This window comes from Acanthopagrus latus, chromosome 13 (genome assembly GCF_904848185.1).
Source record: "Acanthopagrus latus isolate v.2019 chromosome 13, fAcaLat1.1, whole genome shotgun sequence".
Classification (NCBI taxonomy): Eukaryota; Metazoa; Chordata; class Actinopteri; order Spariformes; family Sparidae; genus Acanthopagrus; species Acanthopagrus latus.
In genome coordinates, this window is record NC_051051.1 from 9,884,537 (window position 1) to 9,901,328 (window position 16,792).

Consider the following 16,792-nt stretch of genomic DNA (forward strand, 5'->3'; position numbering starts at 1 on the left):
ACTATTATTATTTATTATTAACAGACATCTGACATAACACCTAAAATACATCAAATGTGAAGCACTTGCTGCACTGAATGAGATCCTCTGAACCGTTTTTCTGGAGAGTGTGCTACACTCTCTGCGTCATCGCTGTCCGCGTGACGTAGAAGCGTGGTTATTCACCATCAGAGTGTATACGGGCATGACACGGGGACCACCACCGCTGGCACAGACGCACGGTGCGTCAGCTCTCTAAGCCCTCTAAACAAAGTCCCCGAATCCAATGTGATTATCGGCCTCCAGAAATCCAAAACCCCATTCCTGTCCACCACATGTCTGCCGCTGATGAAGGCATGCATTCATCTTTGGCTCCACATTATCCCCAATATCGATCCGTTGTGGTATGAAGCCGTGGCCGGTGAGCTTGCACTGGCCACCCTGATATACACCAACCCAGGGATCGCTGTTCTGTATTTCCATCAAGGACCCCTAGGAGGTCCACTGAGCGCACTCTGCTCCTCCACCCACGGGGTCTGGGGTCTGTATAGGATGGTGTTGACGCGTGATGCGATGACAAGGCATCACAGGTCCCTAATCCAGCCCCACGTCCCGGAGATTGCGGGATGAGTGTGCGTGTGTGTGAGTCTAGAATTACGTAACGGCGCACTGCTGCTGTATTTATAGCGCATCTGTATCCGTCTGCCAGCATCCGCTTATCATTCCTCTGTCTTCTCATCTGTAGGAGCGCTTCAGGCTACAGAGGCCACCTCCTGCAATGAATATCAATGTGCACACTATCTATCTATCTATCTATCTATCTATCTATCTATCTATCTTTCTATCTATCTATCTATCTATCTATCTATCTATCTATCTATCTATCTATCTATCTATCTATCTATGACTTTAAGTACAGTTAAAACACATACTCAATTAATCACATAGTCCATTAACAGAAAAATAATAAGCAACTATCATGGTGAGCTTTTCAAATGTAAGGAGTAATTTTACTTAACATACTTTAGATATATCTTCCTGATTCAACTTACATTTTCAGTTCACCTTTACAGTGTGGGATTTGTACTTTCTCGAGTAAAGGATCTGATTACTTCTCCCACCACTGTCTGTCTAATAGTACATTTACTCAAGTACTGTATTTGAGTACAAATTCAAGGTACTTGTACTTACCACTTACGTACGTCTACCTCTACTCCCTTACAACAAGGGAGTAAACTGTTAAGATTCATTTATCTGAGAGATTTAGGTAGTGGTTACTTCATGAATTATATCTGAAAGGACTAGTCGATGAACAGAAAACTAATGAGTCACTATTAAATATGTTTTTTTTATGTAAAACATTTCATTGCTCAAACATCTCATACTTTGCATCCTTTTACTTAAATACTTGAAGTGTGGTATTTGTAATTTTACTTGAGTAAAGGATCTCAATAGTTCCTCCAACACTGTCTGTCTAGCTCATGTTGGTTATAGGTGCAAAGTGCAGTTATAAACTATCCACTGTCAGTCCAGTTAACATCATCTAACAGTGGTAGGATAGCAGCACAGAGATAACTTGACATTCACAGTGATTGCCTGTAAATTATTACCTATATGAAGCTCTCCAGCTGATCACATGAATCCCTGAGGCAAATTGGTAATAAAGAAAAAGGCATTTGGCACAAACATGCACAAATAATTGCAAATGAATAATTTAAAAAGCATCCACAGGTGTACATACTTCCAGCTCGTAATTTAGAAGTGTTCAGTCAGATCATTCACCAGAACAGGAGGTGACTGGCCCACTACTGGCTTTACAGTGAGTTTTTGAGGCAGCGGCCTCGTGTTGTGTCTTTGAACTGTGTGCCTGAACACACCACGGGGGGCCCCGGGCGGCCTACAAACAGCAGCAGCAGGCCAGCAGAGCTCCGGGAGCCACTGTCCCTGATGTGAGTGACGTCCTCAGATCTATTCTCAGGTGACGAGAGGCAGAGGCTGAGGTGTCAAGTGATAACCATCTGCTGGAGTGCAGTATCAGGTGGCAGAGCTGAGCGCTGACAGACCTGACATAAACCAAACATGTAGTGAGAGTGTGACTGGAACATCTGGTGGGAAAAGAAAAAAAAAAACATCTAGAAACACTCTTAATCTCACCTCTGAACATGTTTCTGGTGGGACATGATTCAGGGGACACCAGTGTTTTACCTGTGAGCACTTTCTGGATACATTTACCTCATGCCACATGTGAAAAATATGCAGTTATACCGACCTGTGAGAGTTGAAGACTCTCAGAATCTCAGATCAGGAAAGTGTGACTGTATTTGTGAAGGTTTGGTTTAAAATGTTTAGCGTTTCTGTTAAATTGAAAAAAACTGAAAATAAAATTAAGACCTGAGGGATCAAAATTGACTCTGGTTTTCTTCATCCAGTGTGACGGCCTTCAAAACACTGACCTCTGCTGGCGGGTTGCAGACAAACTACTCTACCGGCTGCAACATTTTGATATGATGCTCAATAAAACAAAGGGACTCTGTTAAAATCTTCAAATCTAAATTAAATAGATTATCATGGGAGCCAGTTGCAACCCGATTTACTGATTGTGCTACAACAGCAGTAGTTACAGTAGGGCTACTGTAGATAAGGAAAACATTTTTATTAATACTCATACATAGCATCACTTTTTTAAAGGAGCACTAGGTAGTTTTGGACAAGAAAGTTTCATCAGATGATAAAGATCTTCATTCAATGGTTTTTTATGTTGAAACAAACATTGTAAAACCATCTCTCCTCGTTTTCATGAAGAAAAAACTAAACATGAACGTTTCAAGAGATCAACTCATCTTTATTAACCCCCCCACCCACAAATTCTTCCATTATTAAACAGGAATTCCTGCACAACAAAACATCTGTACGTTAGCTTCAGTGACAGAAGACAGTAGTTGCCCTGCACAGCACACTTCAAATACATCATGAAACTTGTTATGGAAAAAAAAAAAAGAGTGTAAAATAAAAAATAAATACACGTAAGAAGGCTCAAAATTAAAAGAGGGACTATTTCTCTAGGAAGGGATCGGGAGAGAAGTGCTGAAAGGAGCTGATGTGTGTGAAATGTAGAGGGTTTGAAAACGGGTTTAAAGTGCTGAACTCTTCTCGACAGTGGTATGAAATACTGACTTCAAGCTAAGGGGTTTGGATGGGAGTGATTCACTGATGCGCTTAATGGAGCATATTGCGTTTCTCCAAACGAAATAGTATGCAAAACGTTCAACAGAACATGCTGCCTGATTAATAAATCTACTCAGGTGTATTCAAAAGGCACCCATGGTAAAGGCTAAAAAGAAAAAAACTCAAGAAAGCAGGAAATAAAAATAAATACTCTAACATACAAGAAACATACTGGTTTGTTTGATATCAGTCTCACAGAACACACTCCCAAAACTACTGCATAACTCCCACTCAGCCGAGAAACATCAGCAGTAAGGCTCTTCTCTCCTCCCTGTCGCTTATTAATGCCATTTTAGTCCGCACTTACCTTACACCATATCACATAATCCAGTTTATGAATAGACATGAAGCACCACACGATAGGATTTACAATCAGACAAGAAGAGATAACACGATTTATAATAGTGGACTGATTCACCAAATAATGGCGAGGTCTTCTTTCACAGGTGGAAATAAACCAGATCCCTTTCCCCTTTTTTTTCCGCTCACGTGGGGAATATTGAAGCGGTCTTGCGTGGCGTGCAGCTGCGCTCATGCGTCGCTCGGACAGAGGGGAGGGGGGGAATACAAAGAGAAGTCGGAGGATTTTTGGGGGGAATGCAGAGGGCTGATTCCTCTTTCCTTTCACAGTCTCTTCCTCTCTCTTGCTCTTCTTTTCCCACTCCACCTTTCAGTTTCCTCTACAGCGACGGTCCGGTAGACTCCCAAGAAAACTGCAGAATCAGATTATCTTGGTGGGTTTCTGGCAGTCTGTTTGTGTGTGTGTGTGTGTGTGTGTGTGTGTGTGTGTGTGTGTGTGTGCGTGTGTGTGCGTGTGTGTGTGTGTACCCATAACAATTAAATCACAGTATGTTTAAATGTGATACTCTAGACAGTTAAGATTCCAGTTGTCTTTTTGTATGCCAGTATAAAATCATTCCTCATCCTCTGTTCATCTTCTTGGTTCTCTAGACGTAGGCCTCGGGGATGTCGGAGCCGTTGATCCGGATGTAGATTTTGGCGTTGTCCTCCTTCTCCTGTTGCTGTCTGTGGAGCATCCGCCTGTAGCAGATCAGGTACAGAGGCAGCAGGAATCCCAGCATGCTGAGAGCAAGGAGTCCAATGTTGACCTGTAGGACCACACCAGAGTTAGCCGTGATGCCAGCGGGCTCAATGTGGGTATGTGTGCTTGTGAGTGCGCATTCATACCCAGAACGGATCTCCTCCCAGGGGTCCCATCATGGCCAAAAACAGAGGCTGCTGCAGGAGAGCAAACACAGCGCTGACCAGAGACTGCATGCCTGTAAGACTGCCAAACTGGGAGGAGGGATACCTGACGAGATGGAGGAGGTTACATTTAGTTTCATAGTTGGAAGCCTCATCAATGAACAGTATACAAATGTGTTTATGTGTATGTGTGTGTGAGAGTGTAAAGCACGTTGAGGACTTACACAGCAGCATAGAGGCCACCAACAGCAGAGTGAATGAAGCCTCTCACCACAGTGTGTAACACAAAGGACACAATCTGAGGAAAGATGAGATCAGAGGCAATCAAAATTAAAGGAGTAGTTCAACAATTTGGGCAATGTTTGCTTTGTTGCAGAGAAATAGTGCCGCTCAGGCCTATTAAACTACTTTTTTTTGGAAGGTTTGGACGTTGACATTCCCAGCCTGACCTTCAAAGCTAATGCTAGGCCTCAACATTACCCTTACTAAACTCCCAACTACAATCTACTGTACACACATTACTATGAATTGATTAATCTAAATGTTGGAAAGTTTGAGTTAGAATAGTTTTCCAGTGGTAGAAGAGTGTCGCTGTTTGGCTTAATCACATGTAACATCCCCGACAATCTCTGTATTCTCATTTAGCTACTTGTTAGCAAGCTTGCTAGCATATAACACAACTTGAACATCTCTGAAGCTTATAAATTGCAGACTTCATTTCAGTCATCCAACCAAAATCCCATTAAAAAAAAACTCACTGGCTGCGAGACATGAGATCCTTAAGGGCAAAAATGCTAAAACGCTATATGTAGCTTAGCGTAGCATAAAGACTGAGAATAGGGGGAAACAGCTGGCCTGACTCTGTCCAAGGTGACCAAATCTCACTAGCATCTCTTCAGCTAACCACTCAAAAAATTATATCTTTTTGTGGGTTATCTAGTCTATGCTACACTAAGATAACTCTATGTTGTGATTTATTTGAAAAAAGAAGGTTTCCACACTACTTGACCAACAGTGTTACAATAATATGAAGCGTTTTAGAGACAGTGATAACCGCTCACCTGCAGGGGGAGGTTGGGCACCAAGCAGGTGATCCCAAATCCCACTAAAAGGACGTTGGTGAGGACGAATGCTCTCAAGGCATTGGTCACCTTCTGCATCTTTTTGTCTCTGGGCTTTTTCTGGAGCTCCCTAGTGATCAAAATCAAACAGAAGAAGGAGCAATAAGATAAACAGTCACCGGTATCACAACTCAAAGGGTTAGTTCCTTTGGTTTTTCTTCATCGCCCTGGCAAATAAACACTCGAGTCACGTCTGGGCTTATAAATAGAAAAGGGGTTGTAGCGGTCGAAGGAACAACTCAAACTTGACTCACTTGCTGCAGGGCTCCTTTTCCGCCTCGCCATCATCACATTCCTTCAGCTTCCAGTCCATGATCTGACCAATCACGGGTGTCGTCATCAGACAAAGCAGCTGCAGCACACCGAAGATGGAGGAGTACAGGCTCACTGAGAGAGAGATAAGAAGGAGGGTGTAAAAAAAGCGCAATGATTATAAGAGAATGAGGAAAAACCTAAAAGGGGAAAGGTTAGCAGGAGGGATGAAATGATGATAAAATGGAGGGTTCGGGACCTTTTTTCCATCTGGTCAGTAACTATGATGGTTTGGTTAATTATTAGTCCTGAGCAACAGAGCCACACTGAATGAAACAACAGTGGATACGGGAGGAAACGGCTGTTCAAAAGTCAATTTGAGGCCATTATGAGGGGATTTATGGCCAGGGGGAGTAATAGGTAAAAGAAAGGCGCGTCATGTGAAAGAGCTCATACGAGCAGGAGCCGAGGGTCGAAGTTAGTTAATGAGTACAACAAAATGATACCTGGTGGTTTCAGATTAAAGCTGAAGGACTGGGTTACTGACAAACAGTCAAGGTCAAATAATAAAAAAAACAGCACTACACATAACAGATTACAGCAAGGAGTGGTGGTAACGGATCGTGTGCAGTATTGTGATGGCAAGTCTACGCAAGACTACAGGTTAAGTTCTAATTGTTGTGTTCTATGTAATCTACTACACGACTACAACTACACGATTTTAGTCTTACCAACTTCCATTTTCTCCACTGAAAAGTCAAGTGAAAGCAAGTAAGTCCAGCTGCTCATGAGTCGGCAATCACACCAAACAGTCGTAAATTGACATATGTTGAAAAATATAATGTAATATATTAAAAAACACAATTTAATATATGGAGGGAGACACATATATCTGACAATACATGACAATATGTTGTCATTTTGCTTACAATATAATACAAAAATAGATGGTAATGAATGTAACACATTGATAATATGTACTGATATGCATTTAAAAATCTATTTTTCACTAGATACTATGTTTCCTAAAAAATATATTTTGTTATATTTTCAACAATATATGAAAAATGATTAATAATAATTGGTATATTTGATTATATAGAGATAATTTGTCATTTAATATATTCATTACTACATTGTCAGTACTATTGAGGGTGCACCATTTAACTTTTTTGGTAACAATATGGGCTATATCAGCACTCTCTAACTCTCTATCAGCACTCTCTCTCTTTCTCTCTCTCTCTCTCTCTCTCTCTCTCTCTCTCTCTCTCTCTCTATATATATATATATATATATATATATATATATATATATATATATATATATATATATATATATATATATATATATATATCTCCATTGCCTCATTAACACGTAGACACAGAAAGCGGAGAGACGTACCTGTGTTGAGGTCTCCGTCTGTGAGCGACTCCAGGACATTGTTCATGGCCCCCATGTAGAACAAGAGGCGCAGCTGAGTGATGGACATGGTCACCAGACTGAGCATGAAGATCGGGGTGGTGATAGTTTTCATGAATGACTGGGCTGCGGAGAAGAAACAGAGTTTTAATGACGTGCATTAAAAAAAATGGGGGAGGATGGACTTTCACTGACGCCCTGACTTCTCCTTCTTACTCTCTTTCTGTTGCTTGCAGTCCATCTCCAGGTCCATGGTGGAGAGGCAGAGCTTGTGTCCGTCCTTGGTGGCCAGCTCCTTCTGCTTCAGGCTGTTGCCCAGGCTGAGGCGGCGGCCCACTGTGGTCACCTGGCTGTAGAACTGCTTTCCGGTGATTTTGTGGTCAAAGCCCAGCCAGCTGAACTTAATCTTCACGCTGAGGAAACAGAGGAAAAGTTAAGTGACAGTGGCAGGGAGAAAAGTAGAAAATGATGACGTGCAGGAAACATGGTAATGTTGCATTTTCCATTAACAGTAAAAGGGTTGAATCAGGCTTCCTGGTAGTCCTGCAAGTCATGCACAAATCAGTCTAGTGGAAACGTTTTTGCTGAACAAGTGAGTCAAAACTGGTGATTTTAATTAAACCCAAGGATGACAAGAAAGCACATAGACTTTAACCTGGCAGCATTACACTGCACATTTTTTACATCAATTTCAGGGGTGATGATAACCACTCGAGAGACTGCTATTGCATTATGAACCCAACAAATGTTGTTCCTGAAAGGCACAAATATCAGTAACTGAATGTTAACGTGGACTTCTGCTATCAGTAGCCACTGTGTGTGTGTCTGTGGTACTAACGTGTAGTCCATGTCCTCTGGCCCTGGGAACGGTTCCATTGGCCAGTTAAAGTGGCAGTTCAGGAAGACCAGCGCGGCACAGGCGGCCCACACCACCAGAATAGTGATGAAAGGTATGCCAAGGTCATAGATCACCTGTGAAAATGAGAAACATAGAACGAAAAACAGAGAGGAGACAAGAAACACCTGAAATCAGAACGCCATCAAGGGTGTATACATCTGCCAAGACTGAAAAATCATCCAATCGTCCACCGTTTATTCAAAGGAATATGCAATAAACAGTTTAAGCTTAAAGTAACTGCATATTAAGTTACATTACACAACTAGCTTAACAGAGGCCACGCCCAGCAGTCACTGTGGCGGTATCTGCTGTTCAATATAGCTGGCCGAACCTTACATATTGCACCTTTAGCAATAGTAAATGTCATTTTTCTATTTTTCAGCTTCTGAATGGAGTTTCCCATCAAATTACATAGAGGCGGCCATAATGCATGCTGTGTGGATGTGTGCTGGGTGTTTTTTCTACCTTGACGCCAGGGAATGTGACGGCGGATGAGGCGTAGGAGCCAATCATCAGGGCGATGAAGGTGGAACGGAGGTCCCCAAACATGTTCGGGAGCTAAAGAAGAAAGAAAAAAAAAGATACAGCTTTCAGATGATCAAATCATCACGTCCTGCCTTTATTCTACCCTTTGATAAAGTCGTTGCTGTGAAGACTTGCAAGAGAAATGACACATATCGCGCAGTGTATGTAAGTATATGGACTGAGCCATCTACTGCCAAGATAATGGCGATCTCAGCTGCAGTGTAGCTGCTCTAAACTCGAGGGCCGGGGACAGATTGAGGACACCGTGAGGATGGCGCCCACTGACACCAGGGGTCAGAGTGGACAGTGGGAAACCAATTAGCGAGCAGACATGCCTGTACAGAGAGAACATCAGAGAAAACAAAAACACAACAAAGTGACGGGGGAAGCAGTATGAAAACGTCGCATAACGCGCGCAGCTGTCCGATCACACTGGACAAACGCAATTTCTATACAGCTGGATGGGGGCAGCTGAGGTGAGGAGACGATTTTTTTTTCTCTTTTCTCTACTCCTGTTTAAGGAATGAGAGCAGACACACAACGGGAGACGGTGGGTGGCAAAACATCCAGATACAAAGGCGTTCACAAGCTGTTCTGCTTTCAAGAGACTGAACAACAACAAGCACATTCAATTACATAACAGTGAGGAAGCTGGGGGAGAGGTGTGTGTGTGTGTGTGTGTGTGCATGTGATCACCCAAGTTACAATATCTCCCAGCAATATCACCAGGAGGACCTTGTAAAACTGTTCCCCTTAGATTTTGACACAGATACATTGGCGGCTGCTGGGTGAACCTGAAGGGAAAAGGTGACCTGACAGCTGACTCTGGCGGGGAGCCTGTTGAGTATTACCCAACAGCTCTCAGCTGAGAATAATTGCCTGTAATTCTGAGGTGGAGTCATGACCAAGGAGTCAAAGAGCTGTACGGAGTCTAATGATTAACCCGCTGCCGAGGCTTTCACGTATAGCATATCGGGTTTGTGAGGGAGATGGACTGAAAGGCGGTAAAAGGGGGAAAACATGGTTTTATGCACAGCCTCTGCGGGCCTCCAGGACGTGATGTCTATAGAAAGAGAGCAAACAAAGCTCTAAATTACAGTTTTACTACATCGCTGACATTCAGGCCAGTGGCAGCGACTAATAAGAGATTCAGCTGTTGGATGCAACAAATACCACAGAGAGATGAGATGGAGGTCTCTACATTAACAGCCCGTGGTGGTATAGAAAACGGGGCATTTTATTGGGAGATTTAGTGGAGCAGAGCCCCTCTCTAGTGAACGGCATCACCATGGCACAGCCCAGGACTCCTGTGTGAGTCGCAGTAGGCTGAACGGATGGCGCTGGAGGGAGGCACGGGAGGATGAGGAACGGTGGGGAAAGAATGCCAAGGAATGGCGGAGGGGGCGGGGGGCATCGGTTGTTTTTCTGTGGTTCCACTTATGCTTAAAGGGGGGATCTCACGAATGCCTGAGAGAGGTCCGGCTGCGAAGGATTCTCATTCTGGTTTTGGTGGGTGGAATGGTTCTGGCTTGCATGCCTTTAAACCAGTCACACTTGTCTTGGGTGGCACCGAACTCGGAATGCAGGGTGAAAACAAATAGGGGATGGCATAATCACCAGATTACCCACTAACTGCCGCTAACTCTAGTGGTCATTAGCAAATTAGCGCAGTTAGCGGTGCAGTTATGGGCTGAGCTATAGCTGGGTTAGCATGCTAACTTTAAAAGTTTCTTCTGCAACACAATATATAGACATCATAAAATCAAAACTGCTATTTCTTCATATTCTGTTGATCATTTTTCGTAGATTTTTGAATATTTTCTCACAAATATAACACAGTAACATATCGCCCCTTTAGCTTCCATCACAAATTGGATCTTAGTGCGTTGCATTTGTTATTCCCTCACTGCACTGCAAGCTGTGCTTGGGTACATTCAATTCCAAATATGAATTTCACAAGCTCAACAGTCGCTGCGATGTTCTTGCTGAGACTCAGTAATACATGCAGTGTAAAACTGATAATGAACCGTTGCCTCAATCAACCACCCCTCCTTCCCTCCTGCTACCCAAAGATCAGCCTGGTTGTCAGCAGGATCACAGAGTGCACTGTAATATGCCCCCCCAAAAAAAGAACCCGAAACAGACTGCCAGACAAGAGGGACTGGAGAGGGTGGGCGGGCTATTATAAGAGACGAGGACAGCGAGACAAAGACGTATGAAGATCAAAAATAAATGTAAAAAAAAATACAAACTATGCAGCGGGTGCAGAGGCTCTGAAGCAGGAGGACTGCACAGCGCACACTTACTGTGAGAGAGGTGAAGGTCATGCACATGCCCCCGAAGCCATTGAAAGTCAGGGCGACGAAGATAAGGACGGAGAGTTCTGCAAACAATACAGATGTTAGCAACGGCTTAACTGCTGTACATTGTTTCAAAATACAGTTAAAAAGAGAAAAAAAAGGCCACATGAGGACTCTTCACTTGGACTCACCATTTGGTCGGTAGGCTCCGTAGGCAATCATTAGACAGGACAATCCAAAACACGTGCTGAAAGTAGATGACGAGGTCAAACACTTTTTAAACGGTTCAAGCTGCAACCCATCTTGGCCATTTTATATCACATATTCCCATCTAATCGTTCCTGCAACATCGTCGTGGTCAGTCTGGATAATCCCTCATCTCCCTTCCTTACCTGCCGAGCAGTCGTAGCTTGCGGGGCCCGTATTTATCCATGACGATCCCCAGCGGCAGCGTGATGGCCGAGAGCAGGAAGGAGCCCACGGTGAACGCCAGGTTCAGCATCTCGTCCTGTTCTTTACAAATCAGCCAGCCGTTCATCCTCAGGGGCCCATCCATGGGGACCAGGGGCCTCATCTCTACCCCGTCTCCCAGACCAACCACGACGCCCTCACTTTCATAGTAGTCGGCGAACTCGTTAGCTGGTGGCGGCGTCGCCGCGTGTTGGGACAGGTTGTAGCTGGAACTGTTGCCTGGAGAAACAATAAACGTTGAGATGTGTGAACAGTCGCATGACCGTGTAAGGTTGAGGGAGTTTAGTCTATAGAGCGCGTGTGGCCTCGCATCATACAGACGAAATTTGAACGTGGCAGTTCTGCTTATTCACACCATCCTGATACATCGGCACAGTTGTGGCCACATGTGTGCAGTGAGCACGTGCAGAGTCGGGCGTGTGTGAACTAGAAGCTTCATATCAGGAGCAGGAACAGTTGGGGGGGGCGTGGGTACTTGACAGAAATATCAAAATCATTTATCAGTACGCTGGAATGCCAGGGTTAAAAACGATAAGCTGACGCTGACAATAAACTCCACGCTATCACGAGAACTGGCAGGGAGATAATGTGAGAGAAGGGAACAGTGCAGAGTCCAGAGTGAGAGACGTTTTGGTTGCGCACGGGCCGGCGTTTTCTGGATCTCACTCGCTCACACCACCGGAGGCGGGCGTGCCGTCTGTGTGGCATCCCCGTGTGAAACACAGTGACGCGCTTCGTGACAACGTGCCAAAGTTTTTCTTCAGACGCCGAGCAGCAGAACAAAAAGGGAGCAGCTGGTTGCGGATTCGACCGGGCAGGATGCTGCAAGATGTTCATACTGACTCATCCTGCACTAAAAATAAATCCTCTAAAGGTGCCATGTGTGAGATTTTCGACAGAAAACAGTGAAAGCTCAACAAAGATTCTTAATAGAAGATGAGGGGGGAGAAAAAAATGGTTCTGACATTATGACATCTATGTAGGTGTTGCAAAGCAAGTTTAGCATGCTAACTCCCGCAAGCGCTGGCACAAAAATCACTTCACTCCAGTGCTTTGTGCCTTCAAGTCTGGACCGCTAGCTGCATGGCTAACTGGGCTTACCAGCTAATGGCAGCTACAGCAGGGCGAGCTGGGTTGGGGGTTACTTCAATACGCTGCCCTCCGTTTGTTGTGACAATGGATTTAACAGGTAACCAACTCTCACATATTGCACCTTTAAACATATAACATGTATTATGATTGAGGAATTAGCTAATATAATTTCCAAGGTATATGTATTGTTTGTTTTACATTTTGAGTTGGGCTAAACACTGTGATTTCCCTCCCGCTGTGACTCGTCCCCCCTGCTGACCTAGCCATAAAATATCAAACTTTAACCGTCCCTCCTGTATCTCTGCTGCACACGCACAAAAGCCAAACCTCCACTGCATCACCATCATCTTTTTTTTTTTTTTCTCGAGCCACCATCTTGTTTTTACTGTCGGATTTCTGCAGCTCATCACTTTGCTATCAGTCTTCGTCTCCTCTCCCGGGCCTAAGTGTCCTCTATCAGTGGACTTTAAACTTCCATATTACCAGCAATAAAACCGCCGATCTCTCTGTCCCTACTATCACATGTCACAAGCCTGGAAAGAGCTGAGCTGGCCGCCGCTCCTCTCCCTCTTATGTCACCATTGCGAGATAAGACGTCTTGCGGTGGCAGTGCTCCAGGAAGTCACCTAGACCTGGGTGATGCTCGATCGAGTCAGCACCGGAGCTGGAACACTTTCAGGGTCCTGTAAAAACACTAGAATAAGATTTTGAGCTGCTGGATTTGTGGTTGAATTTTGCTTTCTAGGGCTGCTAAGGATCAGAAGGTCAGACACAATTAAGAAGGCGGTGCCAGGCACCAGACATGAGGAGCTGGAAAAAAAAACACCCCCCTGCAAAATCAATTGTGCAAACTCCTAAGGTGATATGGTGGCTGCTTATTGAGACTGCCTGAGTGAAAACAACAGTAGGATTAGCGAGACTCGCCGCAGTCAGGATGCCTAAACATCCAAAGAATAAGTCTGGCCTGATTCACTCTCTCACACTGCTCATGTCTCTTACCTGACTGAGGTCATTGTGTGCATCAATTCCACCTTTGTACTTAATCACACAAAGCACTGTCCTGACTTTAGTTCGAAATGGAGGACGAGGAGAGAGAGAGAGAGAGAGAGAGAGAGAGAGAGAGAGAGAGAAAGAGAGAGAGAAAGAGAGAGGAGAGGCTTTAAAGCTGTGCAGAGGTGGAAGTGAAAAAAATACTTATTTAGCATACTCCAGTCAATTTTTCAGGTATCTGTATCTGTGCATTAGTTTTTCTTCCCCCCCCCCACTCCTCGCATTCCCAAAAAAAATGCTCTGTTACTTTGTTGTCTTTGGATTTCAGCGCCGGTTCTTTCTTACTTTTTACGTGAGTAAAGAAGTTGAGTCAGTATTTCTACTTTTTTTCTAGTCTAGTTTTTCTAGTCTTTTTTTTTTTTTTTTACACAAATTACCTGCACTTCTACATGCCCAAAAGAATGTGTGCACTTTTTCACCACCTCTGTAGCTGAGGGACTTGCAGAAAGGACAGCTGATCCGGACCAACAGTCTAACAGTCACTCGGTTGGCTGCCATGCCCTCAATTCAGTCACTTGAAACTTTTAGTCTCTAACTCTGGAAAACTTTGCCAACTGTTCCCCCCTTTAAGTGATCAGGTTTAATCTCCAGAGTCCCTTAAAAACAGAAAAGTAATTCTCCTCAGAGAATGGAAGAGGCAAAAGGGACACCGGCTGGCCCCTCCGTCGCCAGTCCTCATTTCAGTGAGAGAAGGGCAGGAGAAATCTCAAAACATACAAGCTGCAGGGACTGAAACACGACGGCTGTTTACTCACCCTCCTCCTCGTTGCAGAGGTAAGAGTAGAACCCCTCCGACTTGAGCATGATGAGGAGCGACCCCCATCCCAGCAGCACGGCGGAGAACAGCAGGTTCTCGATGATGGCAGTCACCGCCATCCACCAGCGCCTGGCGAACGCGGAGGCCAGGGTCGGAGGCATGGTTCCAGAGGAGCGATGCAAAGGGCAGGACCGGAGGACAGGAGTGTGGAGAGCAGAGGGGAGAAGAGCGCGGTGCTGGACAGAGCCTCCCTGACTGACTCGGGATGAAGGATCACTGATCACTTATCTGTGAGGAGAAAGACACAAGAGGAAGGGGGAGGTTTTACAGTTAGCCTATCAGCAATGCCACTGACATACAGGAAGGTTGAGTTTTTTTTTTCTTTTTTATAAGATCACAAGATAAAAACCAGTTAACTTTCAACCTGGCCGGCTGCATGAAGCTGATACCTGGATAACACAGGTGCTCTGTAACTTTTTCTTGTTCAGTTAAGTTTTTTCCTCCTAATAAGACATACAGGCACAGTAAATGCAGCTGCTCCGAATAGCTAAACTAACTAATACTAAGGACCGATGGCAAATTATTAAACCCCCCTGCTGGATCAGAGATCATTACGTCACTCGGCTCAGAGGACAAAGCTCTTACATCACATTATAGCAACTAATAACTTGAGGAGGCATCACAGAGTCTCTGCTGTTCGGGAGGGCGAACCGGCCCAAACTGGATCTTTAAAAAAAAAAAAAAATGGGGCTCCCTCGCTGTTCACCTCGGTGGCCCCTGTGTCTGTCGCCCTCCGCAAAGCCCCTAAATGTCCTCTCAGACTCATCCAAGCGCAACTTTCCTCTGCAATTACTGCGGCGCATCCGAAAAAAACAATAAAGGAGCCGCCAGACAGACAATAAACAAATCAGCTCACACAGCCAGCCTCTCTCTCTCTCCCTCTCTCTCTCTCTCTCTCTCACACACACACACACACACACACACAGTACTGTACGTGCACCCACACACAATCTGCTCCACCAGGAGGAGAAAAAAGTAGTTGAACATCTCATAGGGGGGAACAAAAAAAAAAAACAGCAACGTATAATTAGAAATAATCTGTTTTTTCTGTGTATCTGCTCTCTCATTTTAATCAAAAAAGAAAAAATACAAATGCCTTCCCACTTTTTTAATTCATTTACTTTCAACAACACAAAGTAAAAATCTAAGGTATGAAAAAAGAGTAGATAAAAAAAAAAAAGGGAAACCAGATCTTCTCACCTCTCCAGGCTCCAAACAGCAGCAGGTCCAGCTCCAAACTTCCTGTTGAGCTCTGGACCAGTAGAGTGACCGGGTGTCTGTAAGGCGCCAGGTTTATATACGGTCAGGCGGAGGGGGGCCCTACGTGGCGCCCCCTGTCGACCAGCGTCTGCCTGATGGCTGCACAGACCTCTCATGCTGTCATAATGTGTCTTATCTTAATCATAGGGGTGGCTTGAAGATCGCGTAGTCAGTTTTATTGGCTTACAGAGAACACATTTATAAACATTTACTTTTAATCACATATTAAAAAAAAAGTTTCTTTCACTGAGAATAACACTACTAGGTTGATGTTATCAAAGTGGGAAGCCTTTGACTGGGCGAGTGGAAGGGATTGATAAAAGCAAAACAAAGTGTAGTGATGGACATGATGGTCTTGTTCAGATAACAGGATGTTTTTTTTGTTTTTTTGTTTTTTTTTTGTCCGGATCAATAACGGGGATTGATGGAGAGGCGACCTCCATTGTTGTTTTTCCAGCTGTTGCATAAAATGTTTACTGGTGTTTGCGTGATCAATACTGAGTTGTCTGTCGAAATAACAACATGAACTCTAATCCAATTATTATTACTATATATATATATTATCTTTCATTTCAACCATATCTTTAGAGGAATAATGGTTGTATATCAACAGCAAGCTGACAGTCAAAGTCTGCTTTCCGGCTCTGTGCTGAAACTTGCTGATCTATATGCAAATCGATCACTGAGTGGGCAACAGTGAACCATCTGCATGAACACTGATGTGGTAATTTGTGCTGTTGCTGTGATCAATAGCTCAGATTAAAGGCACAACAACAAAAAACTCGTCTAGCTTGAAATTTAAATGCGGCCGTAAAAGAATTTCCCCTCCCCCCCGGTACATTTGATCTATCTATCGATCCTAGATTGACCAATCAGCCTTGTTTGAGTGTCAGCCGTTAACTGATCAATTGATCCCGCAGCTGCCTGTTTACTGACTCATTACAACACATCAAATGCAATTAATCACCGGTGTGGCGTTTTCATTTCCTGCATCTTTATCAACGAGAAAAAAACAAACAAAAAAAAAACAACCTTTAATTGATCTGATCAGCTGCGTTACGTCACGAAGGTTCCACAGCCAGGTGAACCGCAGTGTGAAAATCTGGGAGCTATTTCAGCCTTTACATGTGGTCTGTGTGGGCGATGAATGCGAGTGAGTGAGATTAGAGAACGTAAC

General features: G+C 44.1%; 1 protein-coding gene across 2 annotated transcripts; it reads right to left on the bottom strand.

The window, feature by feature from the left end:
* Positions 1-2,800: 2,800 nt before the first annotated feature.
* slc43a2b (solute carrier family 43 member 2b) lies at positions 2,801-15,693 on the bottom strand. Of its 2 annotated transcripts, XM_037119049.1 has the most exons (14): positions 15,556-15,693; positions 14,294-14,583; positions 11,318-11,615; positions 11,117-11,172; positions 10,932-11,008; positions 8,566-8,658; positions 8,041-8,174; positions 7,419-7,615; positions 7,185-7,328; positions 5,786-5,918; positions 5,472-5,601; positions 4,635-4,708; positions 4,393-4,516; positions 4,152-4,313 (listed from the first exon to the last, which is right to left on the bottom strand). In XM_037119049.1, the coding sequence occupies exons 2-14, from the start codon at positions 14,454-14,456 to the stop codon at positions 4,152-4,154; spliced, it is 1,785 nt and encodes a 594-aa protein (XP_036974944.1). In that variant the 5' UTR covers positions 14,457-14,583; positions 15,556-15,693. The 2 variants fall into 2 exon arrangements, with proteins under 2 accessions (XP_036974945.1, XP_036974944.1); XM_037119050.1 differs by lacking the exon at positions 15,556-15,693 and having other exon boundaries at positions 2,801-4,313; positions 14,294-14,456.
* Between the last annotated feature and the right edge of the window lie 1,099 nt (positions 15,694-16,792).

What these genes read in the sequence shown, in the direction of transcription:
- slc43a2b (XM_037119050.1), bottom strand. Translation starts at nt 14,456, where the DNA reads ATGCCTCCGACCCTGGCCTCCGCGTTCGCCAGGCGCTGGTGGATGGCG. An exon ending in CGGAGCCTACCGACCAAATG is followed by an intron (nt 11,009 to 11,116) that starts GTGAGTCCAAGT and finishes TATTGTTTGCAG; the next exon opens with AACTCTCCGTCCTTATCTTC. An exon ending in CCAGAGGACATGGACTACAC is followed by an intron (nt 7,616 to 8,040) that starts GTTAGTACCACA and finishes CTGTTTCCTCAG; the next exon opens with CGTGAAGATTAAGTTCAGCT.